Consider the following 26,844-nt stretch of genomic DNA (forward strand, 5'->3'; position numbering starts at 1 on the left):
CCAGCAAGAAGCGGCACTTCCGGGCGTCGAGGAGCCCGTCGGCGAACCACGTGACACGGAGGGGCGCGCCGGGGCTGGGCGCGCTGGGCGCCGCGGTGCCGGGCCGTGGTGCTGCTTGGGCGGTGGAGGCGACGGTAGCCGGTGTCGCGCCCGTCGACGCGGCTACTTGTCGTTTCCCGAACGGCGGCCAGTGGAACCGGAGTCCCGGTTGCCGGTGCGGCTGTCCGTCCGATCCCGGTCGTCCCGGCGCTGCGAGCTGTTGGGACAGTCGCGACGGAAGTGGCCGAGGCCGTTGCACAGGAAGCAGCGTGCGCGGCCTCCGCGGCGGTCGTCGCGGCGGTCGTCGCGGCGGTCGTCGCGGCGGTCTCGTGAAGGCCCCGCGTTGGCCGCGCCAGGCTGCCGCATCTCCCGCAGCAGGTCCCGGAGCTCGGCCACCAGCGACCGGTCCTCGTTGGCGGGCGGACGGACGGCGGCCACGCGCACGTCGGCGTCCTGCTGGGCAGCGGCTGCAGGGGTGGAAGGCTCTTCTCCTACCTGGCAGACCCTGGGTCTCTTGGCGGCAGGCTGTTCCGCTTGGTCGACTGCCTCCAGCCGCAGGGCCGCAGCGACGGTCTCGGCGAAGGTGTCCGGGTCTCGGCGGCGGATGTCCCGGCGCACCTCGGGGTCGGCGAGGCCGGCGATGAAGGCCCGGCGTGCCGTCGACTGCAGCGGGTCCTCCGCCCAGGTGGGGTACGCCTCGCGCACCAACCCCAGCACGGCGTCGGCGTACTCACGGATGCCCTCCGTGGTCTTCTGCCGGCGGTGCTCCAAGGACGCCTCGGCGACGCGGGCACGGGCAGCCGGCGCGTACCTCTCCTGCAGGCGGGCGTGCAGCGCCGCGTAGTCGGTGTACTGGGCGGGCGGCAGGGTCTGCAGCAGCGCCGCCGCGGGGCCGTGGAGGGCACGGAGAAGGCGACGTCCCTTCTCGGCGTCGGTCCAGCCGAACTCCCGCGCCGCGTCTTGGAACTGCGCGTCAAAGATGGCCCACGGCATGGTGCCGTCAAACCTTAGGTCGGGGGCGGGCCGCGGCGTCGGGTTGCGGGACTGCATGGCCAGCTGGCGCAGGACGTCCGTCGTCTGCTCCTGGATGGCCGTCGACGCCTCGCTCCACCGGTGGAAGATGTCCTCCATGGAGCGGCCGGACGCGCCGGACGCAGAGCCTCGACGGGAGCCGGAGCCTCCCGGCATCGTGGTGGTCAGCGGCGCTTTCTTGCGGTTCAACAACCTCTCGGCACCAGTAAGGCGGTGACCTCCTTCCCTCTATCCCACTTCTGACACCAAATGTTAGGATTCGGAGCGGAGGGAAGAGAGGCACGTCAGGACAGTCTGCTGGTTTATTGCCGATTGAGCCGGGCGTACAGGGGTGGTACTGTTAGCGGGGGTTGCCGGGGATACCGGGCCGGGTACCGTCGCGCTAGGGTGGCCACATGGCCGGCGCGGAGACTAGGGGAACCTCTACAATAACAAATCATAACAAATGATTGGCTCTTTTGCCTTTTTTTCAGAGCCACTATAACAAATGAAAAGCAAATTTCCACCTGAAAATGGGATGTCCAGTGCAACAGTCGATGAAGAGTTTTTCCGAAGTGCTCAAAGTGTTTGCCTAGGTCAAGTGTTCATTGATGGTTTAGAAAAATGTGCTACTCTTGCTGTATGCAATATTTTCTATTAAAATCCCTTCGGTAAAATAAATGTTGATATGAAAGATGCCATATGTTGTATAGATTGTTTAATTATGTGTAGTTGTACTGTTTCCGTACTTAAATGTTGTAGAGATGCTTTAATATAAGCATCAGTGTGACTGTTTTTTTCCTTCTTGCAATCTTTTATTTCAATTGCTTTTATGTAGGTGGAGATAGTTGTATTATTATTGCTCCTAATTGCTCAAGAGTAGGATGCAGTTTTCCTTTCAAGTGTTCTGTTTTAATGTGTTTGTTGTTTTGAAATAATAGCTTATTTTACCCGCATAGTCCAAGGTGTTTCTAGGGGTCCTCTCGGTGTGGGGAATCGATTGGCTGTCCGACAGCGGGAAAGGTGTCAAATCGGCCCAAAAAGATGAAAATACGGCATTTTCCCACTATTTTTTTTGCAGTTTTTGGCCCCTGGAAAGTAGGCCACGTGCATATTCGGTGTGCAGTATTTCTTAACTTATTCTAGGCATCAATACGAACAATTCGGCGTTTCGCTTTTCTCTTCTCGCGTCTAGAGTATTGGTCGCCTCCACCGGTCCTCTGGCAAATCCACTGTGCGGCCCTGCCCGCCTCATGCACAAGAGTTACGTTACACGGAGAGGGAACGGGGCGGGGCAGTGCGGGCGCCTCACATCTGTCGGGGAAAGAGGCTGAAACTGAATCCGGGTTGCGGGGAGGGGCGTTCAAATCCCCGCCCGTCTCGCCTGCGCGCTGCGCGTCCAGCAGGACGCACTGTTCCGCCACGACGCCGCGCAGTGCGCCCGTCGCTCTGCCTCTCTCGCACCGACACGGGACGTCCAACGAGTGCGAGAGAGGCAGACTGACGGCCACATTACGCGGGCCCCTCCGGCACAGCCTGTCTCTGTCGCACCTGTGCGGGACGGCCGGGACGGCCGGGACGGCCCGTGAGTGCGAGAGAGACAGGCCGAGGGACCCCAGAGCACCTGTCGGCCTGTCGCCAAGAAAATTCGTCCCGCCAAGTGCTCTAAGCCTCGCACGCGCTGGCGCTTGCATGCCGTGGCCGGCCGTGGCAGTGACTGGAAGACTCAGCACTCGCCGCGCATGTCGGAGAACCTAACCAGACGAGTCCGCTCGTTTGCACCCACACGCACAGTGGGCCAGAAGACCGGTGGAGGCGGCCAAAACTCTAGACGCGTTTTGAGCTCCAGAGACCAAGCTCCCCTCAGCTGCACACTGAGTCGTATTTCTTGCTCTGTCGCTCTCGCACTCACAGGGCGTCCCTCGTAGGTGCGAGGGAGACAGAGCGACGAACACGACTCTCGGAATCCCTCTGCAGCTGCAGCGAGCCCTCGACCGGTCAAAGGAAATAAAGGGCTGACTCGTGCCACCACACGACGGCGTGGTGTGCGTGTGTGTTCGGATAGACGTGTGTCTGTGTGTGTGTGCGCGCGCGCGTTTGTTTGAACACCTGGTACCGGGTGGGGTCACCACGTGCGGTTCGAGTCCCATTTAGTGACTCAAGAGCTCAAAACGCTGCCGGAATTTCGACCGCCTCCACCGGTCTTCTGGCCCACTGTGCGTGCTGGCGATGGAACGGTCTACTTGCTCTGTCGAGCCGAGCCGGGGAGCCCCTGCCAATGGCGGGGTAGGCAGCCCGCCGAACACGCTTGCGTGCAATGCCGCAGGTTGCCTATCCCGTCGCTGGCAGGGGCTCTGGCTCGCGCGTAGTACCACGTCTCCGTTCCGTGCTTCTTAAAGGCGCACTGGGTGGACAACCTGTCGACTACTGATAATGAAGGTAGTTTCCGTCGCTCTGTCTCTCTCGCAAATGTACGGGACACCCCATGAGTGCGTGAGAGACACAGCAACTAAGACGACTCTCGGCGTCAGTCTTGCTGCCCAGGCAACTTAGAAACGACATGCGCTCCGCAATTGCCTTCGCCCCCTCTTGTTCCCAAGACAGACGCTTTTAAATGTAGCGGAAATCCACGCTTTGCCCCTGTAAGTTGATGAAAGTGCTGCTTTGCCGCCCCTGCCCCTTCCCGCGGGTGCGACGGAAACGAGTGGAAGCACAGTGGGCTAGTGCAATCGCTCTCTTTCTCTCTATAAAGTTAATTAAGGCTGCCACAAAAATTTTATTAGCATGCTGACTGAATCAAGTTTGCATTAAAGCTCACAATCCACAATGCAAATGTCTTCATTGATAGAAGGGATGATTTGTCCACCCAGAGATACTATGCTCAAACCATAGAATATGGTGCAATATTAGGTCAAGGGTTCAGTTACTAAGAAAATGACCTCAAGTAATGAATAATTTACTTCACTGTACTTCAATTGATCCAAAGCCTTTCTCATGAACAACAAAAGCCTCTCATATCATGGCAACACACATCTAAAAATTTCTGTCAAAAGAAATGCATAACTGAACTCTTTTACAAATACATTAAATACAGTTGTAACAGGAATTGTGTGAATGTCGCAACAGGAACAGCACAGCTTAAATAACGTTTACACAAAATTCAGTGTAGATAAATAATTGAGTGACCGAAGTAGAAAGTGCAGCAAGATAAACTGATACAACTTAGCTACGATCATTTGAAACTTGCTTCGTAAGAAAAACTGCAGTTCAACCAAGGAACTAGAGATGGAGGACAAAATGTGCAAATGCAAGGAAAAGGACAAATCCAGTGACAGTGGACTAAAATGAGTCAACAAAAAAAAAAGAAAACATTCAAAACAAAATCAGCTAACAACATTGCACAAAACTTGCAATGAGTGGACAAAACAAACACGTCAACAACTATTAAATAAATAAATAGTTTAAGTGTAGTACAAAATATGAAATGTTATTCTTAACATATCATCATAAAATGGACATGCAACAAGATATGCCCATACACACAAATAGAAAGAAAGTATTTAATTTGGCTTTAAAAATTAGCCTAATTTTTTAGATCTTCGGGAAACATAAATCAAACCCATTATCATCATCTGTGGATACCAACTTTATGAAAAGTATGAACGGCTCCAGAAAATTGGTTAGGAGAAGTAAGAACATACCATGCATACAGTTGGTATCTATACAGGAATCTTCTCATTTATTTCTTTTCTTACAAAAGGAAATAAGACACCTTAGGAGATTGAGGAAACAAGTCTCTTGTCATAAGAGATTCTATCTTAAGTAGGATCATGATGAACTTTATGAATATTATATTTAATAAATTATTCACAGGAATGTCTACAGGAAAATTGAAACAAAAAATTCAATAAATAAAGTCTATACAAACATTGTACTCAAATTGAAAGCAGTGAGATGAACACAAAAAACATAATAAAACTGTCCTTCAAAACACATTGAGCAAACAAAACTGAGATTAACAAAAGGAATGTCAATAGAATGCGACGCAATCTCAGTACCCTTTGGTGTTGAAGCTTTGAGGCTGTTTTCTAAAAATACCGTAAGTAACCGGCATCCTCATGTTGGAGGAAAGATTTTCAGTTTGTCGTGATCTCATGACAATATACGATTTAAGATACGGTCCAGCAGGTATTGCACCAAGTGTGAGACTGCCCCAACTACAGCAGTGCTGCAGCATGGCTACATGGCTACAGATGCTAGAATGGTGGGATGACAGGGGACCAAAAGTTCCAGTACAAAGTCCATGACTGGCATTCCACCATGCTTCAATATAATCTTAAGCAAAATCAAGATAAATTTCAACTTCTTTTTTTAAATGAAAGAATTTAAAGAAAAATCTTCAAGATTTCATGCATGACTAAAATAGTCCTGGAACAGAACTTTCACAACAAAGAACAAACAACTTTCATTTTGATTTTAAGTAGCTATATTTCCTGTTTCTGACCAATAAATCTTTGTTGAATGAAGGAACTTATTAATTATCATTGCTTGTTGCACTTCTACCCTTCATGATTTCCTTAACATAAAAAAGAAAATATTTTAACAAAATATTCTTTAGGAATCATATAATTTATTGAAGCCATAACAAGAACTAATAATACTGTAAGATGGCAATTCAGAACAGAAACAATTAAAAAGAAAGGAACAGTCCACTCTTCATTCCTTAAGGAAAATAAATATCTCAACAGATACAGTAGTTGGCACAAACCGTCAAGAACAACTTTTAAACCAACTAGGTAGTAACAAACTTCTTAAACTAGCACTAGAACTTCACATAAGATTGTCATCAATAGCAAAGACATTGGTAAGTTACATTAAAGCAGGCAGTAACAACTTAAGAAAGTTTATACAACTCATCTTTTACCAACAGAAGGCCTTTGTGGTTGAGGTGTATAAGATCCTTTCGTTTAGAAGATTTAAATTTCCTAAAAAAAATAAAAAAAAATTAATTAAAAAGCAAAAATAAAGGAAAGGACACATACACATACATTCAACACATACAATTCAAAGCAATCCATTCTGCACTTTGAAATTCTTTTGTCACAATACAATCTGGAGATATCTAGGTGGGAAATATGAGGGGGACCTGTAGAAATAAAAAGTTAACACAATTAACATAGAAACTTAGATGGGAATCAGTTAAATCTTATCAAAATCAGTCAAGAATGCTCGAGGCCAAAATTAAGGAGTGTGAAAGCTTTAAGTCAGGTTGACTAAACATTCAAAAATTAAGTTTCTGAAAAGTGTTGAGGGAATAATTTAATGTAATATAAAAGAAAAGAATAAACGCACTTGTGCTGATAAGTACACTAGCCAACAGGTCAGTTTCCAATGTGTCATCTTCATCTGACCATGAGGAGTCACTGAACCCATCAACTTCTTCTGTGCAAGTCAGACATCCGCGGCAAAAAGGTGAATCTGAATGGAACTCAGCCAACAACTCCTCCTCTTAGAGCTCCTCTTTGGAAAGAAAATATTGGGGAGAAATGTCGAATACACTTATTCCCATCTCTGTAATGACCATGATGCCAAAATGTAAAGCAATACTGTGACAGCCAAAATGTAATAAACAGGACCAGATAAATTACTTATATAAAATTATTTTCCTGTCTTTAAACAGAGCATTGGGCAAGGCAAACATACTCAAATCTAATAGATTTCACAGAAATAGAGAGCAAGAGAACGAGGGAGGGGGATAAATGTTGTTCAGTCAACTTGGTTTTTCAGCACTCCCCTCAAAAAGGACCCCAGCTTTCAAATTGATGCAGGGTGATTTACATGAAGCATAGTGCTTACCAGCATTGTTTAGTGTCCTGATAAAGTCGTTGTACTTATTCAACCTTGTCCAGTGGTGGGTAAAATGCTCATGGAGAGGAACAGGTGGTAATGTTAGGACTACTATTTTCTCAGCCTTGGTACACAAATAATCCAGAACTCGACGCAATTCATGTATCATTTGCTCAGCTTGACAATTCTGTTCCAACAACAGACAAAAACAAAATAAATGAGACAACTTCTATGGCAAAAACAGGAAAATAAAGAAAACAAGGAGCGAATACATACTTTGACAAGGTCATTTGTTCCGATCATAAGAACTACGTTATTTCCTATGTGATAAAACCCTGATTTTAAGCGTTTCAATAGATCTCCAATTCTCTGGCCACTCACACAGTATCCTAAAAACCGTATGCTCTCTGTAAAAATTAAAATAAAGGAATGTCAAGTTTGATATGTATAATTAATAAGTAACCAAATTAACTTCAAAAAAGTACATTACCACTAAGAATTGGAGGTTGTCCCAGTATTTGTTGTGAAAAGCGGAGAAGCATACTATCACCAATAAGTTGATAACTACCAATCCTGGGTATCTACATTTAAAAATTAAAAAAGTAAAAAAGGGAAATAAAAGAATAAGTATAGTTAATCTTAGTGCATAAATAAGAAACAAGCTGTAAGTAACTTACTGGAGGATTGTCGAGTGCTTGTAAGCAAGTAAATCGCTTATCAACCATTGGAGCAGCAGGTAGTAGTTCAGCTGAAGACTCGGGTTGAAGCCATTGATGGGGTAGAGAATAACGGTTTGCAGGTGGTATTGGATATTCCTGAGAAGGTGGTAATGAACGCCGCTTTATGGGGTAATCTACAGTGCCCGGTGGTGTTAGTGGTAGATCACCTAAAAGGGGACGCTGAGGGTGTGGAGGAGACGGATATCTCACTAGTGAAGCTATAGCATCACCATCAAAGTCATCTTGCCTAAAATAAAAACATAGGGATTACTTTCAAATAAAGCTCAGAGAACAAATCCAAGAACATGAAAATTGATTCAATGTAGCTTACCATTGGAATACTCCTTGCTGCATTGCAGGTGCAGGAGAAGCAGGATACTGTTGAGGACTTTGCCAGTTGGGTGCATAGGGAGACCCTGTCATTGCTGGTGGGTGATACATTTCTTGCCTCATGGGTACATATGCAGGCCGTGGTGCACAAAATGGGATGAGGCCAGCACTAGGCTTTGAACAACCACTACCACTTCTGCTTGACACTTCAGAGGGAGACTCAGTTTCACTTGAATGGTGACGAATTGTGAATATTTCATTTTCAAAAATTTCATCATCAGATGCAGATGACACAGCAACATCAACATAAATTTCTGATGCAGACATCCTTGCTAGGTGATTCAAATTCTTAAGCTGCTGTGGTGGGTACTTGGTGTCTTCAGCCTTGACAGGTGTTGAGTTCTCTGAGGAAGAATACACAGGCAGAGGGGAATTGTGTCTCTTGTGACTACTTCTTCCTCTCTTTTCATGCCTGCTCCTTGGGGTCTCTGCACTCCATGACTGATTCAGCCTGTCTTTGGAAGTGCCTCTCAGGCTTTGTGGGGTAGATGAGGAATCAGTCTCATGTTGACTGAGAGGAACCGATCTATTTAGGTGTTGGAGACTTCCCTCACCTCGTAGCTTGATCCGAATTTTGCCTTTGACATCATCATCTGTCTGATCATAGTCTTCATGTCTTGACTGGCGCTTAGTGGGAGAGGGGTTTCTGTCTGGTGAATCATTTTCTTCTTTATGAGCAGAGCGTTTAGATTTCCTGGATTTTCTTGAGTGTGCCTTGACCTCCCTTGAAGGGGATTCATTTCTTTGAGCAGATTCTTCCTTTCTCTTCTTGTGCTTTTTACTTTTGGAGCTTCTACGCCGAGGGGCAGCATTTTCTCCTTCCAATTCTTCCATTGCATTTTTTTGGTGAGAAGCTTGGGGTGCAAGTTCAGGTGACGGCACTTCATCCTGGTCTTCATTGGCAATTGAATCAACATCTTCATCGTGCGTTGAGTTGTTGAGAAGCTGTGTCTGAAGTTCTTCCCCTGGCCAGGGTATCATGTGAACTTCAGTTGTCACTTGAATGCGAATCTCTTCTTTGACACTACCAAAACTGACGTTGACGTCCTCGCTCTCCGCCCCATACGGTTCTTGACGCTCTTGCAGGTGCAGGTCGGAGTAGGCCGCGTCGCAGGAGTCTGTTTCTTCTTCAGCGTTAACCTCTGCGGCCGTCGCGGTCGGGGCGGCCCGGCGTTGGCTTTGGACGTCTCTCTCCTTTTCTTTGCTCTTGATGATGCTGTCCAAGTGGGAGCTGAAGATTCTGTTGGGTATGAGACGGGGCGACTTTCCACGAGTGCCCCGGGCAGGCGGACTTGCGTTGGGCCAAGACGGCATGCTGCTCCATTGTCGATGCACGGAGCGTCTCCAATTTGGCCCCAAAACGTACCGATGGACAACCAGGGATGCCAGATGCCTAGGGCTCCAAGTCGCCACCAGAGCGCGCCAAGTCGCCAACTGGTCGCCAACTCAGTGGTGGGGGGTGGCGGGGGGTGGGGAGGGGTAGGGTGGGGGCAGGCGCGGGGTGTTGGGGAGCGGTAGAGTGCGGCTAGCGCGCGCTTTCGACCGTAGTTTGAAAATGCGACTAGCCTTTCCCTTGGGTTTGGAACTGTGAAAACCCAGTTTTGGCTCCCAAATTGGCGACCTGGCGGGAAAATCTGTCGCCAGCTGACCATCCCAAATCGCCAACATTGGCGACTTGGCGACAAGTCTGGCAACCCTGTGGACAACGGTGCAGGGACCCAGCGTAACCTTTCCAAATCACTACGCCAGTAGCCAGAGAACAGAAAATAGTCCCGCAGGTAATAGGATTTTTTAAAACTAATAATCAATTCTAGACCGTTGCGATCGTAATAAATCGTATAAGTAAACAACGTTGAAAAAATAAGAACAATCTTAGACTTAATCACTAAGCATTCCGGGTTCTGCATTTCCGCGGGCAGACGACGCGCCGGTCCGAGCCCCGCAAAACACCGGTCTCTCGGACCCTCTTTTTGCACTAAGATTGAGTGACTGAAAGAGATATCATAATGACAGCTTGCATTAGTCTAAACCTAAGACGTTTTTGTATGCCCAGCTGGCCCTTATCTTTCGAAATTGTGCCTTATTATTCAGAAATTTTGATTTGAGTGCACAAGGCTGGCTTCTTCTTTAGACCGAGCTCCCAACTTTTTAGATTATCTTTGAGCAACTGAAAGAGATTCAATAATAACTGCTTATATCAGTGAAAGCCCCACACATTTTTGTCTGCCGGAATCGCCTTTATTTTTAGAATCAATACTTCTTTCCTGAGGATTGTGAAATAAACTGCGCCGATTTGGGGAAAAGACGGACGAGGGGCTACTTTCGGAAAGGTTACGCTGGGACGAGTATAGTTATATTCGCCCTATGTCGTGCGCCGAAGGGGCCAGAAGGTATTCGCACTACGCTTGTCGTGCCTACAAGACATCATCCGGTATTCGCACTACCACAGCGGAGCGTAGGGCGAACAACAAACACTTTTGTGCGTATTTTAAAGCGTCCGTTATTAGCCCGACGACTATCGTGTCACATAAATAAAACTTTTATATTTAACAATATACGCGTAATATCTGTTATTTACTCACCATTATGTCAGATAAGTATTCTATCTTTTTCTCACTTTGTTTATATGTGTCACTAACCTCCACATTTCAGGTGGAAATTTTGGACAAATTTCTTTTGGCGGTTTTTTTTTTGCTTAAAGGTTGCCTTGAACTAAATTCAAGTTGAAGGCCTGCTTCTCGTTTCTCCACGTGTTTCGGGGTAGTCCACGAAGTGGTTTACTTGCTCTGTGGTAACAGCTTCAAGCAGTTGCAGTGTAAGGATGGAGGTAAGAATCAACATCACATCACTTTCTCTGAACTGTTTTGTATCAGATGAATTTATTTTACTATGAAGAGCGTATTTAATCACTACTTGGTGGTCTCTGGGTTGATTTTGTTGACCTAACCTCTGAGACTTATGGGTCTTTTCATGTGTTTAAGGAAACTTCTTGGAAACCATCGCTCCATCAGACTTTCAGTAGCTTCGAGGAATTTGAAAATTTATTAAAGGGTTACAGTGATAAAAGTTTTACTGAATGGGTCACCGGGAATTCTCGGAAGGTGGAGGCAGAAAATAAGGTCTTGGAAGCTCGCGGTGCGCCACCAATCGATCCAAAATTTAGATACAAGTATTACACCCTCACATGTAAATGTGGGGGCAAGGATCGAACTGGGACTGGTAAGGGCATCCGTGTCAACCAAAGGTATTGTGATTTGTTTTACCTTTTCATATTAGTGCCATGTTTAAGAATTGGTGTTGATTGTTCAATTAACTGTTGTTTTTTTTTTGCTTCAGCACTTTTAAGATTGGATGCCCAGCCAAAATTCTGATGAAGTATGAGAAAACCTTAAAAAAGCTTCAAATTTATGAAGTTAACCTCTGGCACAGTCATCCAGTCACGCCAAATATTAAGGCGTCCTTTCCTGAGTCCAGAAGACTAGACAATGATGAAGAAAAGGCAGTGCAAAATTTGCTCAAGGCAAAAGTGAAGCCTACCATGATAAGAAATCTACTAGGAAATGTGACATCTAAAAAGCTTACTTCTAGGGACATTGCCAATCAAAGGTCGGTAGTGACCACTTTGAACCTATTTTAAGTCTGCCTATTTTATTCTCTTAAACTTATTCTTTCAGAGCTAAAATGAAGAAAGAAGCCCTCAGTGGACGGACAGAGGAAGAAAAACTGTTGGACGTCCTTCAGGAACTTACGGATGTAGATCCAGATTCTAATATTCACATTGGTCAAGATAATGGTGGCAACCTTGAATTTCTTTTTTTCCAAACATCTGAGATGAAGAAGAATATGCAGAAATACCCCTCTGTTGTTATCATGGACACCACATATAAGATAAACAAGAATCAGATGCCTGTTGTGGTGTTCATGGTGATGGATGGAAATGGCAGTGGCCGCGTCGGTGGTTATGCATTTGTCGCGAATGAAATCAAAATAACTTTGAAGAAAGTGCTTGAGGCACTAAAGAAATCTCTTGGTGAAGAAACCGTTGAAAAAATCAAGGTGGTTGTGGTGGATAAGGATTACTCCGAGATTGGCGCCTTAAAAGCTGTGTTCCCACACTGCAGAATTCAATTGTGCGACTTCCATGTCTCTAAGTCATTCCAGAAGAAGGCTAATGAACTGCATGAGCCGAAAGTAGTGCTTGAAATTCTTACCAAGATGAGATATTGCACAAATGATCAAAGCTTTCAGAATTTAGTTGCAGAATTGAAAAAGGCTGCAAGCCAGAAAATGTATGAGTATTTTGAGAACAATTGGCTGAAAATCAGTGAGGGGTGGTCATTAAGAGACCGTCATGATTGTTTGGGCAATACCACTTCTAATAGGCTTGAGAATCACAATGGGAAGATAAAAATGGTAAGTGTTGTGGAGACTGTCTGGTTGAGTTAATTGGTTTCCTGGAGGAATGATTCTCAATTCTATTTTCAGATTCTTTGATGGGGAAAATGTGGAAATATCAGAGACCATTTGCTGTAACAGTCATCTGATTTTATTTCACTTTATAAATGTCTGACTTGAACATGAATTAGTGCGTGCCTGAAAGACAACATTGTGTGCACCAGAACTCGGGGTTTTCTTGTTTACACCCCTCGAGACAAGGGGAAATCACTGTGAATTTCGGTGTACTACAAATGAATTTCAGTCGCATTTCGATGAATTTCAGTCGAAATTCGATGAATGTTAGTCGAAATTCGATGAATTTTAGTCAAAATTTGTTGAATTTCAGTCAAAATTCGATGAATTTCGGTCGAAATTCGATAAATTTTCCTGAATTTTAGTGAATTTTACATATTTGATGAATTTTGGAGTACAAATTTGGCTGGAGTTATTTCCCCTTGCCTCGAACGGAATGCTTGGCACTTCTCTGCACCGTAGCGCGTAGCGCAGACGGGGCTCTAACAATACCGTAAGCAGGTGTGCTCTGTCAAGGTGTCCGCCCCCACGCTCCGCGTCAACGCCACCGAGTTCACGTCGGCCGAGCTGACGTCTGGACAGGTGGAGTACACCCACGACGACTCCGAGTCCCAGCACGACGCGTTCCACTTCGTGGCCATGTCCAGCGAGGCGAAGGACTTCATGTACGCCGGCACGGTGCACATCGACGTGGTCCTCAAGAACGACAACGCCCCCGTGCGCGCCGTCGACCGCGTGTTCCACGTCGTCAGCGGCGGCGAGCGGCTGCTCACCGACCGCCATCTCAGGTGAAAATTTTAATTCACATTTAACACGTACTGTGGGCCGCCGTGGAGGAGATCAAAATCCTGGACGGGCTTTGAGCTCCAGGGTCGCTCAATGGGACTCGAACCGAACGTGTGACCCCACCAATGGATTGCTCTCCGAGGGAGGAATCCATCGGTGTGGTCATACGTTCTGCCGCTGCAGGTGAGGCGGCGCCTCGCCGACGCGGTGACCAGCCAGCCCGGCCAGCCCGGCCAGCCAGCGTTCACGTAATCCGACCCGCGGCTCGCGACCGGCATGTGGCCCCGGGTCCTGCCCTGCCCCACTGACTGGACTGCATCCGCATACTGACCGAGCCGCGGCCGAGCCACCGCCCGGTGGGCCTGGTGGCCCTGCTGGCGGCCCACCGCACATTTGAGGGTGCAAGCTCGGATTTTATTACGTCAGCGAATTCGGGCTTTTCCGGATGGCCCCGCGGGGCTGCGTCCGCAGCCAGCACTACGATAATTGCGAGAAAAATGTTGACCTCCTTGCAGTTGACCTCCACTTTTTACGCGTGGCGTGGGTGGCACCTGGCGCCAACTCCAGCGAGCCCACGAACAGCCTCCAGTAGATGGATTCCAAAACAGCGCTCTGTCGCTCTCACACTCACGGGGGTCCCGTAGGGCCGCAGGGGTGCGAGAGAGACGGAGCGACGAAGGCGCTGACCCGCAGGACGATGGTTTGACGTGGAATGCCCCCACCGTATATTTAAGTAAACATTCTCATTAGTACTCTGCAAACTGAAGTGTGTACATAGTACACTCTTATTGGAGCATACTTCCAAGTACACTCTTATTTACAGCATACATGCTAGGCACACGCTAAAATAGAGTGTACATTGCATGTACACGCTAAATAAGAGTGTACCTGGAAAGTACACTTAAACAAGTACACTCTTATTTACAGCATACATGCTAGGCACACGCTAAAATAGAGTGTACATTGCATGTACACGCTAAATAAGAGTGTACCTGGAAAGTACACTTAAACTAGCCCATGCTTTTAGATAGGACTAATCGACTGTATTTTAGCGTGTACTTGCAAGATACACACTTATTTAGCGTGTACTTGCCAGGCACACTCTATTTTAGCGTGTGCCTAGCATGTATGCTGTAAATAAGAGTGTACTTGGAAGTATGCTCTAATAAGAGTGTACTATGTACACACTTCAGTTTGCAGAGTATCATCTGCTTTCATGTTAGCGTTAACGTTTTCTGTACCTCTCCCTTCTAACTCTGCGCAGACGTCGCTGCTGTCGCTGCCGGACGACGACCTGCTGAGCGTGCTGGAGTACGTGAGCACGCCAGACCTGCTGTCGTGCCGGGCGGTGTGCCTTCGTTTGCGGGACGTCGCTCTTCGGCCGGAGCTGTGGCGGCGACGCAGCATTGACATCGAGTATAATGCCTCCACCAGAAGCCTCGAAGCCGCCGTCCTGCGCGTGGCGCCGTGTCTCTCCACCATGTCCATGCGGTTTGCAGGCGGCAGCCACGCGCTCGGCACGCTGGCCGCCACGACCAGATGCGCGGCGGCCGAGCTGATCCTCGACGTGGGCCACAAGCCCGCGGGGTGGGAAGCGGCCAAACTCGCGCTCCGCAACCAGGCGGCGCTGGGGACGCTGAGGACTCTGGTACTGTCCTGTCCGCTGGCCGCCATCCCCGGGCTGAAGGACCTGCCGCTGGTGGCGAAGTGCGCGTCGCTGCGCTCCCTCAATCTGGCCGTGGATGAATGCCCCTACAATGCTGAGCCCCTGCACGCGGCGGCCTTCCTGCGCGCCGCCACGCACCTCGAGGAACTCGTGCTCCAGTACCAAATTATAGAAGACTGTAATGTAGACGTAGACGTTCCCGTGGAGCAGGGGCTGCTGCCGGCGCTGGCGTCCTCGGGCCGCGCCTCCCTGCGGAAGCTGGTCCTCAATTGGGGGGATTTCCGCAACGACCGCCGGGTGACGGAGCTGGCCTCGGCTCTGCCCGGACTGCCCGCCCTGGAGTGGCTCGTCCTGCCCCACGTTGTGCCCCGGCGCGTCCTGCCCGCCATCAACCCCGGCAGTGCGCCCCGTCTTCGCGGCCTTAGCTTACCCTCCTGTATGGTCAAGTGCGCGCACGGCGCCCTGCACGAGCCAGACGTGTGCCGCATCCTCGCCAGCTACCGCCACTTCTACCTGGTCGTGGGAATCATGTGGTGCGGGGAGGAGGGGCGGTGCGAGCACTGCGCAAAGGGCTGCCACGGCTTGCCCTTGCCAATCGGCAAAGAACTTGTGGGCTTCTACACGCACGAAGCGCCCAGCAAGGAGGCTGTGGATGGATTGAGCCTGAAGTCTCCATGCGAGACGTGGATGAAAGTGTGACCCGCACACCGAGAAAAGACTTTGCCAAGTTTATTTCAGGGTAGAACATTCCCTGTTGAGAATTTGAAGTGCATTTGATGCCTTGCAGTAATTTAGACATCCAAGAAGTCCAAGAAGTATAAAACTAAATGTATTTTGTTTATAAACCAGAAATTATCTTAAGTATGCAGATTATATTGGTATTACTTCAGCAAAAACACTTATTAGAAACAGTAATTAATTGAAATGTTACTAAATGTTTGCTGAAGAAATTTTTAATGCTCTAGTGCTTTGTGAAAAAAATTATACTTAGTGTATCTTTGCATTCATAGACCATTCAAATATTTTGTCACTGTCCCAAAGATTTTATTTTTTCGAAAGAAATGAAAGGTTCGCAAAATTTAAATCTACTGATGCTTTTAGATAAGTTCATTGTGTTATCCTGAAAACGTGTCAACTATGAATCATTCAGTCACCTAGTCATCATTTATGACAGTTTTATTCCCTTTCTTTGTTACAATATTCATTGCAAATTAAGTTTACTATCTCATTCTACAGGCTCAGGCATTTTTGCCTAAGAAGTTTTGCCTTTGGTCTGTTTTTATTTGTAAAAAAGAAACTTGAAAAAATACTACAAAAAAGAAACAAGTGAGGGAAAGAAATAAATTTTCTCTTTATACAGCGTTTTTAGTTAATTATTTACAAAAATACCACATCAGAGTAACTCCACCCCAAGGTGGACTGAGATCTGGGATTGGGTCACGGATTCCATTCAAACTTTGTGGGCTCAATAGGTACCACTAGGACCTATCAACCCTAAAAGGAAAGTTGGCTAGCTCAAAAAGAACTTGAGATATCTGCATTTTTCTAAATTTGACTAATTTAGCGTAAAAATGTCGCTTTCTGATTTTTTAATGGTAAAAGTTGTTCGCTTAGTTCTGGCTTATGTTTCTTCTTTCTAGTCATAAAAAAAGAAGAAAAATGGTGGTAGGCCAAGATTTGTACGTTGCTTGGTTTGGCCTACTCAATCAATTTTGTCGAATTCATTGAAACTCTCATACCCAAAATACTCCACCTTGGATTTGACCCAAGTCCAAAAGTAGTGCCTCAGACAATTTTATTGCAAACATTTTTTGGCACAAATTAAGCGGAATCGCGATGCGTTCGACATTGGGCCAGAAGACCGGTGCAGGCGACCGAAACTCTGAACGCGTTTAGAGCTCAAGAGTCACTAAACAGGACTCGAACCGAGCCACTGACCCCACCACCGGATTGCCCGCCGAACGAGCAATCCATTGGTGGGGTCACACGTTTGGTTCAAGTCCCATTTAACGACTCTGGAGTTCAAAACGCCTCCGGGATTTTGACCGCCTTCACCGGTCTTCTGGCCCACTGAGCGTTCCAGGCATGCAAACCGCGAGGCAAGCCCGCGCTCAGAACCAAAATTCCAGGTCCGGGTACCTCTCGTAGACCATCTGGACCGGCTCGCTGTCCAGCCACTCGTCCTCGTCGTCCTTGAGCCAGACCTCGAGCTTGGTGAGCGCCGGCACCACCTTGCCGTCCAGCGCGCGCAGGAAGGCGTCCGGGGGCTTGCAGTTGACGTCCAGGCTGGTGAGGAGCGGCAGGCGGTGCAGGACGGCGGCCAGTGGCGGCAGCACCGGCGGGGGCACGTCGCTGTCGGCCAGGACGAAGGCGAGGCTGCGCAGCGAGGCGGGCGCCGCGTCCGCGCCCAGGCACAGCACCAGGTTCACGGCCTCGGCGGCCGGGTTCTTCTGCTGGTTGTAGTCCAGCGTCAGCTCCTCCAGGCGCGTCGCCGCCCTCCACGGCCTCTACCGAAGCGGACGGCACCGCCCCGCGCGCCCCGCGCGCCCCGCGCGCCGCGCCACGCTCTGCACGGCCTCCGCCAGCGCCGCCGGAGCCATCGCGCGCGACTGTGGCGAGACCAGAGCACCAGAGCACCGCGCCGACGACTCAATGGAGCGCTCTGACTCGGAAGGTCACGCGAGGTCCTGCCTCGGTGCCTCGGCCTGCGCTGCGACGTCCCGGGAAACAATTAGGCTCCTCCCTCGCGGGGGTGGCGCTGGGGGCGGCGCTGGGGGCGGTACTGGGGGCGGCGCAGGGGCGGCAGAAAGGTACGCTTCCCGTGGTGCACCGCGATGCGACCGTCGCCGCGCAGCGCCGGAAAGGAGTGCGACGACGCCCGGCCGCGGAGCCCACCGCCCCCACCGCCCCCACCGCCCCCACCGCCCCCACCGCCCCCGCCGCCCCCGCCGCCCCCACCGCCCCCACCGCCCCCACCGCCCCACCCCCCCACCGCCCCCACCGCCCCCACCGCCCCCACCGCCCCCACCGCCCCCACCGCCCCCACCGCCCCCACCGCCCCCACCGCCCCCACCGCCCCCACCGCCCCCACCGCCCCCACCGCCCCCACCGCCCCCGCCGCCCCCACCGCCCCCACCGCCCCCACCGCCCCCGCCGCCCCCACCCCTACCCGCCAGGCCCTGGTCGGCCAGCGAGCGGGGCGAGCCGTCAGGGAGTCACTGGGTTCACCGAGACCCCCATGGCACCGCCATGGCATCGGGGAGACTGCGGAGCCGTCCGCGCGTTGCCAGTCACCTCCAGTCATCATCTCCCCGTGGGGACTTAACTCTCGGATGCGTTTCTCAAACCAGCGCCAAATAAACTGGGACTGTCGCCAAGAAAATTAAATAGAGTCAACTTGATAAAAATAAACGAAAAGTGCGGCCGGCCTCGGCGGTCACGCGCGGCGCGCGGCCCCGCCGTTTTGACGCGGAAGAAGGACTGAGTGATGTGCCCCGCGCCCCGCGGCCGCGCCCCGCGGCGGTGCGGCCCTGAGCAAGGCCGTCTGTCCCAATGACGTCCCAAGGCCGTCTGTCTGAGGTCCAATGAAAGGTGTGTTCTGGCCGAGTTGCCAACCGCAGAGTGAGGTCGCCGTTGGCGGGTATCGATGTAGCCTCAGGACAAGGTGGCGATGACTCTGCCGCGCGGCTGCTCCACGGGCGGCTCGCCTTGGAGGCGCACTGCGCCCTCCTGCAGCATGGCGAGGATGTCGGCGGGGACGACGTCCTGGCGGTGGTGGACCACCATGAGGACGTCGCCGGCGCGCACCTCGGCGCCGACGTGCAGCGCGTCGTCCAGGACGACGCCGACGCTGAGGTCCAGGACGTCGTCCGCCCGCGCGCGGCCCGCCCCCAGCCGCTGGCAGGCCCTGGCGCGTGAGCACGGCGCGCGTCGGCACGCCCAGCAGCTTGGCCACGGCGATCTGCAAGCAGGTCAAGCAGGGCAAGCAGGCAACGTGCAGAGCAGACCCAGACCCAGGCAGGACCACCGCACCCTCACACGGGATGGACACTCACGATGGACCTGGCCAGGTCGGAGGCGCTCTCCACCGTCTTGAAGAGCGCGGCGCGCCCCACCTTGATGTCCATGACCAGCGCGCGTCCCCTCCGCCACCTTCTTGGACACGATCGACGCTGCGGACGACACGAGGCGGCGTCACTCTCAGGGAATGCCAGGCACGCCACGCACAGTGGGCCAGAAGACCGGTGGAGGCGGCCAGAACTCCAGACGCGTTTTGAGCTCCAGAGTCGCTAAATGGGACTCGCACCGAACTTGTGACCCCACCAATGGATTGCTCTCCACACGAGGAATCCATTGGTGGGGTCAGACACTCGGTTCGAGTCCCGTTTAGCGACTCTGGAGCTCAAAACGCGTCTGGAGTTTCGGCCGCCTGCACCGGTCTTAGTCTTCTGGCCCACAGCCCGCCCTACAGCCGCGCACCGCGGCTTTGACGGCCGACCGCTTCCTTACACGTTATGAGCGGGATGTTGTCCACCGTCCCGGTGACGTCGCGCCTCTTGTAGAACTCGCCGTCGGCGGGGGCCAGCTTGGCAGTGGGGCCCACGATGAAGCAGCCAGGGTCCTCCAGGGCGCGGCGCATGGCCTCCACGGGCTGCTGGAAGCCTAGTCACAACAAACGTCACAGTGACATCAATACTTCTAAAAATAATAACAGGAAAAGTAGCGATATACATCGGCAACTTTGGCCCGTCCCGTACATTAACAAATGTGTGAATTTCGCCTTTGTTTAACCCTGACGGGTTTAAACCTGAGTCTGGGGTCGAAATAGATGTTATTTTTCGTCATCAGCGCCCTCAAAAACAGGGGAGACTCCAGGGGAGACTCCAAGGGAGACTCCAGGGGAGACTCCAGGGGAGACTCCAGGGGAGACTCCAGGGGAGACTCCAGGGGAGACTCCAGGGGAGACTCCAGGGGAGACTCCAGGGGAGACTCCAGGGGAGACTCCAGGGGAGACTCCAGGGGAGACTCCAGGGGAGACTCCAGGGGAGACTCCAGGGGAGACTCCAGGGGAGACTCCAGGGGAGACTCCAGGGGAGACTCCAGGGGAGACTCCAGGGGAGACTCCAGGGGAGACTCCAGGGGAGACTCCAGGGGAGACTCCAGGGGAGACTCCAGGGGAGACTCCAGGGGAGACTCCAGGGGAGACTCCAGGGGAGACTCCAGGGGAGACTCCAGGGGAGACTCCAGGGGAGACTCCAGGGCCAGGGGAGACTCCAGGGCCAGGGGAGACTCTAGGGGAGACTCCAGGGGAGACTCCAGGGGAGACTCCAGGGGAGACTCCAGGGGAGACTCCAGGGGAGACTCCAGGGGAGACTCCAGGGGAGACTCCAGGGGAGACTCCAGGGCCAGGGGAGACTCCAGGGGAGACTCCAGGGGAGACTCCAGGGGAGACTCCAGGGGAGACTCCAGGGCCAGGGGAGACTCCAGGGGAGACTCCAGGGGAGACTCCAGGGGAGACTCCAGGGGAGACTCCAGGGGAGACTCCAGGGGAGACTCCAGGGCCAGGGGAGACTCCAGGGGAGACTCCAGGGGAGACTCCAGGGGAGACTCCAGGGGAGACTCCAGGGCCAGGGGAGACTCCAGGAGAGACTCCAGGGCCAGGGGAGACTCCAGGGGAGACTCCAGGGGAGACTCCAGGGCCAGGGGAGACTCCAGGGGAGACTCCAGGGGAGACTCCAGGGCCAGGGGAGACTCCAGGGGAGACTCCAGGGCCAGGGGAGACTCCAGGGGAGACTCCAGGGCCAGGGGAGACTCCAGGGGAGACTCCAGGGCCAGGGGAGACTCCAGGAGAGACTCCAGGGGAGACTCCAGGGGAGACTCCAGGGCCAGGGGAGACTCCAGGGGAGACTCCAGGGCCAGGGGAGACTCCAGGGGAGACTCCAGGGGAGACTCCAGGGGAGACTCCAGGGGAGACTCCAGGGGAGACTCCAGGGGAGACTCCAGGGGAGACTCCAGGGGAGACTCCAGGGGAGACTCCAGGGGAGACTCCAGGGGAGACTCCAGGGGAGACTCCAGGGGAGACTCCAGGGGAGACTCCAGGGGAGACTCCAGGGGAGACTCCAGGGGAGACTCCAGGGGAGACTCCAGGGGAGACTCCAGGGGAGACTCCAGGGGAGACTCCAGGGGAGACTCCAGGGGAGACTCCAGGGAGACTCCAGGGAGACTCCAGGGGAGACTCCAGGGGAGACTCCAGGGCCAGGGGAGACTCCAGGGCCAGGGGAGACTCTAGGGGAGACTCCAGGGGAGACTCCAGGGGAGACTCCAGGGGAGACTCCAGGGGAGACTCCAGGGGAGACTCCAGGGGAGACTCCAGGGGAGACTCCAGGGGAGACTCCAGGGCCAGGGGAGACTCCAGGGGAGACTCCAGGGGAGACTCCAGGGGAGACTCCAGGGGAGACTCCAGGGCCAGGGGAGACTCCAGGGGAGACTCCAGGGGAGACTCCAGGGGAGACTCCAGGGGAGACTCCAGGGGAGACTCCAGGGGAGACTCCAGGGGAGACTCCAGGGGAGACTCCAGGGGAGACTCCAGGGGAGACTCCAGGGGAGACTCCAGGGGAGACTCCAGGGGAGACTCCAGGGGAGACTCCAGGGGAGACTCCAGGGGAGACTCCAGGGGAGACTCCAGGGGAGACTCCAGGGGAGACTCCAGGGGAGACTCCAGGGGAGACTCCAGGGGAGACTCCAGGGCCAGGGGAGACTCCAGGAGAGACTCCAGGGCCAGGGGAGACTCCAGGGGAGACTCCAGGGCCAGGGGAGACTCCAGGAGAGACTCCAGGGCCAGGGGAGACTCCAGGGGAGACTCCAGGGGAGACTCCAGGGCCAGGGGAGACTCCAGGGGAGACTCCAGGGGAGACTCCAGGGGAGACTCCAGGGGAGACTCCAGGGCCAGGGGAGACTCCAGGGGAGACTCCAGGGCCAGGGGAGACTCCAGGGGAGACTCCAGGGCCAGGGGAGACTCCAGGGGAGACTCCAGGGCCAGGGGAGACTCCAGGAGAGACTCCAGGGGAGACTCCAGGGGAGACTCCAGGGCCAGGGGAGACTCCAGGGGAGACTCCAGGGCCAGGGGAGACTCCAGGGGAGACTCCAGGGGAGACTCCAGGGGAGACTCCAGGGGAGACTCCAGGGGAGACTCCAGGGGAGACTCCAGGGGAGACTCCAGGGGAGACTCCAGGGGAGACTCCAGGGGAGACTCCAGGGGAGACTCCAGGGGAGACTCCAGGGGAGACTCCAGGGGAGACTCCAGGGGAGACTCCAGGGGAGACTCCAGGGGAGACTCCAGGGGAGACTCCAGGGGAGACTCCAGGGGAGACTCCAGGGGAGACTCCAGGGGAGACTCCAGGGCCAGGGGAGACTCCAGGGGAGACTCCAGGGCCAGGGGAGACTCCAGGGGAGACTCCAGGGCCAGGGGAGACTCCAGGGGAGACTCCAGGGGAGACTCCAGGGCCAGGGGAGACTCCAGGGGAGACTCCAGGGGAGACTCCAGGGGAGACTCCAGGGCCAGGGGAGACTCCAGGGGAGACTCCAGGGCCAGGGGAGACTCCAGGGGAGACTCCAGGGCCAGGGGAGACTCCAGGGGAGACTCCAGGGCCAGGGGAGACTCCAGGGGAGACTCCAGGGGAGACTCCAGGGCCAGGGGAGACTCCAGGGGAGACTCCAGGGGAGACTCCAGGGGAGACTCCAGGGCCAGGGGAGACTCCAGGGGAGACTCCAGGGCCAGGGGAGACTCCAGGGGAGACTCCAGGGCCAGGGGAGACTCCAGGGGAGACTCCAGGGCCAGGGGAGACTCCAGGGGAGACTCCAGGGGAGACTCCAGGGGAGACTCCAGGGCCAGGGGAGACTCCAGGGGAGACTCCAGGGCCAGGGGAGACTCCAGGGGAGACTCCAGGGGAGACTCCAGGGCCAGGGGAGACTCCAGGGGAGACTCCAGGGGAGACTCCAGGGGAGACTCCAGGGCCAGGGGAGACTCCAGGGGAGACTCCAGGGCCAGGGGAGACTCCAGGGGAGACTCCAGGGGAGACTCCAGGGGAGACTCCAGGGGAGACTCCAGGGGAGACTCCAGGGGAGACTCCAGGGGAGACTCCAGGGGAGACTCCAGGGGAGACTCCAGGGGAGACTCCAGGGCCAGGGGAGACTCCAGGGGAGACTCCAGGGGAGACTCCAGGGGAGACTCCAGGGGAGACTCCAGGGGAGACTCCAGGGGAGACTCCAGGGGAGACTCCAGGGGAGACTCCAGGGGAGACTCCAGGGCCCAGGGGAGACTCCAGGGGAGACTCCAGGGGAGACTCCAGGGGAGACTCCAGGGGAGACTCCAGGGGAGACTCCAGGGGAGACTCCAGGGGAGACTCCCCCGTACAGAAAAATATAGTTCGCTTTTAGTTCGTTTTCAGTTCGTTTTTAGTTCGCTACCCTATGGATTGGTTCGCTTTTAGTTCGGAAGGGGGGAACTGGTTCGCTTTTAGTGAGCGAACTCAAGGAGGGATTGGTTCGCTAATAGTTCGCTTCGGTGGGACTAGTGCGCTAAAGGTTCGTGTGCCGGAGGACTAGTACGCATCCGGTGCGCGGCAGTGCGAACTAGTTCGCTAAGGGTTCGCTAAGGAGACCCGACGCAACCTCCTTACGAACCAATCCGCCTCCTGTACGAACCCTTAGCGCACTAGTTCGCTCTGCAGCGAACCAACAGCGTACTAGTTCACTCTGCAGCGAACCGAAAACGTACTAGTCCTCTGACAAGCAACGGGTATGGGGTATGGGGGGGACCCTCCGCCGTATTGTGTTAGCTCCATAATAAAGTCGGCATTCCTTTCGGACGTCGGTCCGTCGGTTAATACGTCAAGGGGATTGCAAGTTAAGTATTAAGGGGGCAAAGATCTTCAACTTCAAGTCTCCACGGAGGAACAAATCTGAAAATCACAATTATTTTGCTTAAAGTTTTGCGCGAAGCTTTATACTGGTAGTATAATGTTTCAATAATTTTAATTTCTTGTGCGAAATAACAGAAGAAATGCGATGTAACAGTTTATGTACCGTCTCGTGCCAAATGCATAAAGCGTCAATGTGAGAAGTAAAATCCTCCTAACACATCGCTCTCAATGACGCAGATTCGCAGTGTATGCACTTTTAAGTGTGTACTTCACAGTCACTTTTATCGTGTGGTGTCTGTCACAGATCGCGGGCACGCTGCTGCTGGACGTCAGGAAGTTCGCAGAGGCCCACCTGAACCGCCGCGACATCCGCAAGGCTGTGATCGCCGTGCCGTCGTACTTCAACATCGCACAGCGACAAGGGATCATTGATGCAGGTACATATTTAGTGTCCATCCCTCGTGGATATAGGCCCTTTCAGTCGTCGCCGAGTGAAGTCTCACAGTAGGCCCGAAGGCCGGCGCCGGCGGCCAAAACTCTAGACGCGTTTTGAGCTCCAGAGTCCCTAAAGGACTCGAACCGACCGTGTGACCTCACCAATGGATTCCTCATTCGGAGAGCAATCCATTGGTGGGGTCACACGTTCGGTTCGAGTCCCATTTAGCGACTCAGGAGCTCAAAACGCGTCTAGAGTTTTGGCCGCCTCCACCGATCTTCTGGCCCACAGTGAATCAGGAGACGTTCCGCTCCCACCCCCTTGAAAGGGGCCTTCCACTGCCACAGACAGATTGAAATGTTCTTTACGCGCTCTCTCGTCGCAGCGAGGCTGGCGGGGCTGCCGGAGGCGCGTCTCGTCAACGAGACGACGGCCGCTGCCTTGGCCTTCGCGCACGACCGGGAGGGCCCCAAGCTCGTGGTCGTCGTGGACGTCAGCGGCGGGGGCGGCAGCGTGTCGGTGGTCAAGGTGGACGGCGGCGGGGTGCAAGTCGTGAGGACTTGCGGCAAGCGGCTCCCAGGCGGCGACGAATTCGACATCAGGATGATCAACTACCTGTGGACCGTATGTACACTAGCCAAATTCACGAATATTCTTCGTAAGTGTACGAAAAATTGTTCGTGAATTTGCGAAGAACATTTGCAGCAGTATTTTTTCCTGAGATACCTTCGAATATCTCAAATTTATTTCTTACAGTGCACTGTGCGACGTGTAGCACCAAGGCGGAAATCACTCTTAAAAACTGTGACCCGACTACTCCCTATTTATTACGTTCTATTACGCTATTACAGAAGGTTTATTACGCTCGAAAATACCCAGATTTAGGCTAAAATACGGACCCAAAATAGGGGCAATTTTTAAAAAATTGGCTATAACGCTAGTACTATTACGCGTAATACCAGCTGGTGAATCGGTGACCCGACTATTACGCGAGTCATTTCCCCCTCGTGTCGCACGCTATGTATGTTTTTGGGGAACAAGCTTTGCACAAAATTGTGGATTTGTTTCAAAATGCACGAATCTGTGCTTAACTGAGCACGAAAGTGTGCTTTGTTGCGCATGAATTTTCGTGTTTCGCGAGCATGCTCAATTTTGTGCACATGCTATGCACAAAACACGTCACAATTTAGTACTCACTCGTGTGTCAAACATCGTTTTTGTAAAGCGGTTACCAAACGCAAAATTGTTTAGAATTTTCCGAAATTTTTTTTTTTTTGGTCAATATCTTGTTTCTATGTTATGTCAGGCCATCAGGGAGGAACACGGGAAAGAGGTGGAGGACCACCGGTCCATGGAGATCCTTCGCTCTACTTGGGAGAAGGCCAAGCAGAAGCTTTCGAGGATTCCTCACGTGGAGATATCGACGTTCCTCCCAGCCATCGACAAGGAGCTGAAGCACACCATACCAAGAAGTTTGTTCGAGGCGGAATGCAGTGACTTGTTCGATTCCATCTTGCACGAGATTTCGCGCACCCTGAAAAACGCAATGGTAATTCACGCTTTAGCCTTCTTTGTGTACTTTGATATGAACGTAGTCTTGAGTTGTCAAGGGGTTTAGAACTTCATTGATAAGCGTGGATCGTCTGTACCCATAGGGGCTAGACCCCCAACCCCGTTCCACCCTGTAGGGGGCGGAGGCGGCCAAAACTCTAGGCGCGCTTTGAGCTGCAGAGTCGCTAAGCAGGACTCGAACCGAAGGTGTGACCCCACCAATTGATTCGTCGTTCGAAGAGCAATCCGTTGGTGGGGTGACACGTTCGGTTCGAGCCCCATTTAGTGACTCTGGAGCTCAAAGCGCATCCGGGGTTTTGACCGCCTCCACCGGTCTTCTGGCCCACTGTGCAGGGCTCTCTCCCGGAAGGAAGCTGTGTGGACCACGTGGTGCTGATTGGCGGGTCGTCCCGCATCCCCCACCTCCGCGCCGAGATCGACAAGCTGCTGCCGGGCAAGCTGCACAAGGCGCTGAGCCCCGACGAGGCAGTGGCCCGAGGGGCCGCCCTGCTGGCCGCGGGGGCCGTGCGGGTCGACAAGGAGGTGGTGGGGCTCGAAACCCACGTGACGTATGGCGACACGACCTTCCTCTGCAAAGATCACATGCAGGTGGAAGAGTGGCACCAGCCGCCCGTTAAGCCGAAGGAGTACTTTGCGGTGAGTCTATGAGCACTAATGAGAGGGCATGAAAATTGTCCTTTTTTTTTAGCGTTACGCCATGACCCAAAATAGAAGCCCTGTGGAAGGCCAGAAATGATTTATACCCTTCCATGGGGCGTTAAAGCAACATCGGTTTTATGCTTTAAATATGTTTTTCCCAACGGCATTAAAAATTAATGCCGATAGGAATGGTTCAGAACTTTTGCTACGCATTGAAAAATACAACTTATAACTGAGTAGTTTGAATGCGGCACTCTCAAGAGAACACTGCAGTTTGGACTTTGACCTAACCTAACCACCTCGTGGGTCAAGAGAAACGCCTGCTGGGTAGGCAAAACGGGGCATCGA

General features: G+C 52.8%; 4 protein-coding genes across 5 annotated transcripts; 3 read left to right on the top strand and 1 right to left on the bottom strand.

The window, feature by feature from the left end:
* Positions 1–3,990: 3,990 nt before the first annotated feature.
* On the bottom strand, positions 3,991–9,395 carry LOC117648151 (actin cytoskeleton-regulatory complex protein PAN1-like). 2 transcript variants are annotated; one of them, XM_034390406.1, is made up of 7 exons: positions 7,948–9,394; positions 7,575–7,863; positions 7,388–7,478; positions 7,174–7,304; positions 6,907–7,084; positions 6,112–6,196; positions 3,991–6,035 (listed from the first exon to the last, which is right to left on the bottom strand). In XM_034390406.1, the coding sequence occupies exons 1-7, from the start codon at positions 9,318–9,320 to the stop codon at positions 5,945–5,947; spliced, it is 2,238 nt and encodes a 745-aa protein (XP_034246297.1). In that variant the 5' UTR covers positions 9,321–9,394; the 3' UTR covers positions 3,991–5,944. The 2 variants fall into 2 exon arrangements, with proteins under 2 accessions (XP_034246297.1, XP_034246298.1); XM_034390407.1 differs by lacking the exons at positions 3,991–6,035; positions 6,112–6,196 and adding an exon at positions 6,404–6,621 and having other exon boundaries at positions 7,948–9,395.
* A 665-nt stretch (positions 9,396–10,060) lies between these two features.
* Positions 10,061–13,127, top strand: LOC117648309 (uncharacterized protein ZSWIM9-like). Its single transcript, XM_034390769.1, has 5 exons — positions 10,061–10,833; positions 10,988–11,250; positions 11,343–11,612; positions 11,681–12,419; positions 12,492–13,127. The coding sequence occupies exons 1-5, from the start codon at positions 10,828–10,830 to the stop codon at positions 12,498–12,500; spliced, it is 1,287 nt and encodes a 428-aa protein (XP_034246660.1). The 5' UTR covers positions 10,061–10,827; the 3' UTR covers positions 12,501–13,127.
* A 1,291-nt stretch (positions 13,128–14,418) lies between these two features.
* LOC117648310 lies at positions 14,419–16,292 on the top strand. Its single transcript, XM_034390770.1, has one exon. The coding sequence runs from the start codon at positions 14,479–14,481 to the stop codon at positions 15,625–15,627; it is 1,149 nt and encodes a 382-aa protein (XP_034246661.1). The 5' UTR covers positions 14,419–14,478; the 3' UTR covers positions 15,628–16,292.
* A 7,785-nt stretch (positions 16,293–24,077) lies between these two features.
* LOC117648383 (chaperone protein DnaK-like) lies at positions 24,078–26,593 on the top strand. The gene is made up of 6 exons (XM_034390892.1): positions 24,078–24,095; positions 24,154–24,286; positions 24,671–24,909; positions 25,592–25,834; positions 26,191–26,493; positions 26,546–26,593. The coding sequence occupies exons 1-6, from the start codon at positions 24,078–24,080 to the stop codon at positions 26,591–26,593; spliced, it is 984 nt and encodes a 327-aa protein (XP_034246783.1).
* Positions 26,594–26,844: the final 251 nt, after the last annotated feature.

The sequence above is a fragment of the Thrips palmi genome, unplaced genomic scaffold (assembly GCF_012932325.1).
Source record: "Thrips palmi isolate BJ-2018 unplaced genomic scaffold, TpBJ-2018v1 HiC_scaffold_3, whole genome shotgun sequence".
Classification (NCBI taxonomy): Eukaryota; Metazoa; Arthropoda; class Insecta; order Thysanoptera; family Thripidae; genus Thrips; species Thrips palmi.

Coding starts and splice junctions, on each gene's coding strand:
- LOC117648383 (XM_034390892.1), top strand. Junction 24,287..24,670: donor ACAAGGGATCATTGATGCAG/GTACATATTTAG, acceptor CTCTCGTCGCAG/CGAGGCTGGCGGGGCTGCCG. Junction 26,494..26,545: donor AGCCGAAGGAGTACTTTGCG/GTGAGTCTATGA, acceptor CTTTTTTTTTAG/CGTTACGCCATGACCCAAAA.
- LOC117648309 (XM_034390769.1), top strand. Junction 11,251..11,342: donor GGCATCCGTGTCAACCAAAG/GTATTGTGATTT, acceptor TTTTTGCTTCAG/CACTTTTAAGATTGGATGCC. Junction 11,613..11,680: donor AGGGACATTGCCAATCAAAG/GTCGGTAGTGAC, acceptor TTATTCTTTCAG/AGCTAAAATGAAGAAAGAAG.
- LOC117648151 (XM_034390406.1), bottom strand. CDS start 9,320: ATGCCGTCTTGGCCCAACGCAAGTCCGCCTGCCCGGGGCACTCGTGGA. Junction 6,197..6,906: donor CAGGACACTAAACAATGCTG/GTAAGCACTATG, acceptor TTATTTCTACAG/GTCCCCCTCATATTTCCCAC. Junction 6,036..6,111: donor AGAATGGATTGCTTTGAATT/GTATGTGTTGAA, acceptor TATTTTTTTTAG/GAAATTTAAATCTTCTAAAC.
- LOC117648310 (XM_034390770.1), top strand. CDS start 14,479: ATGTTAGCGTTAACGTTTTCTGTACCTCTCCCTTCTAACTCTGCGCAG.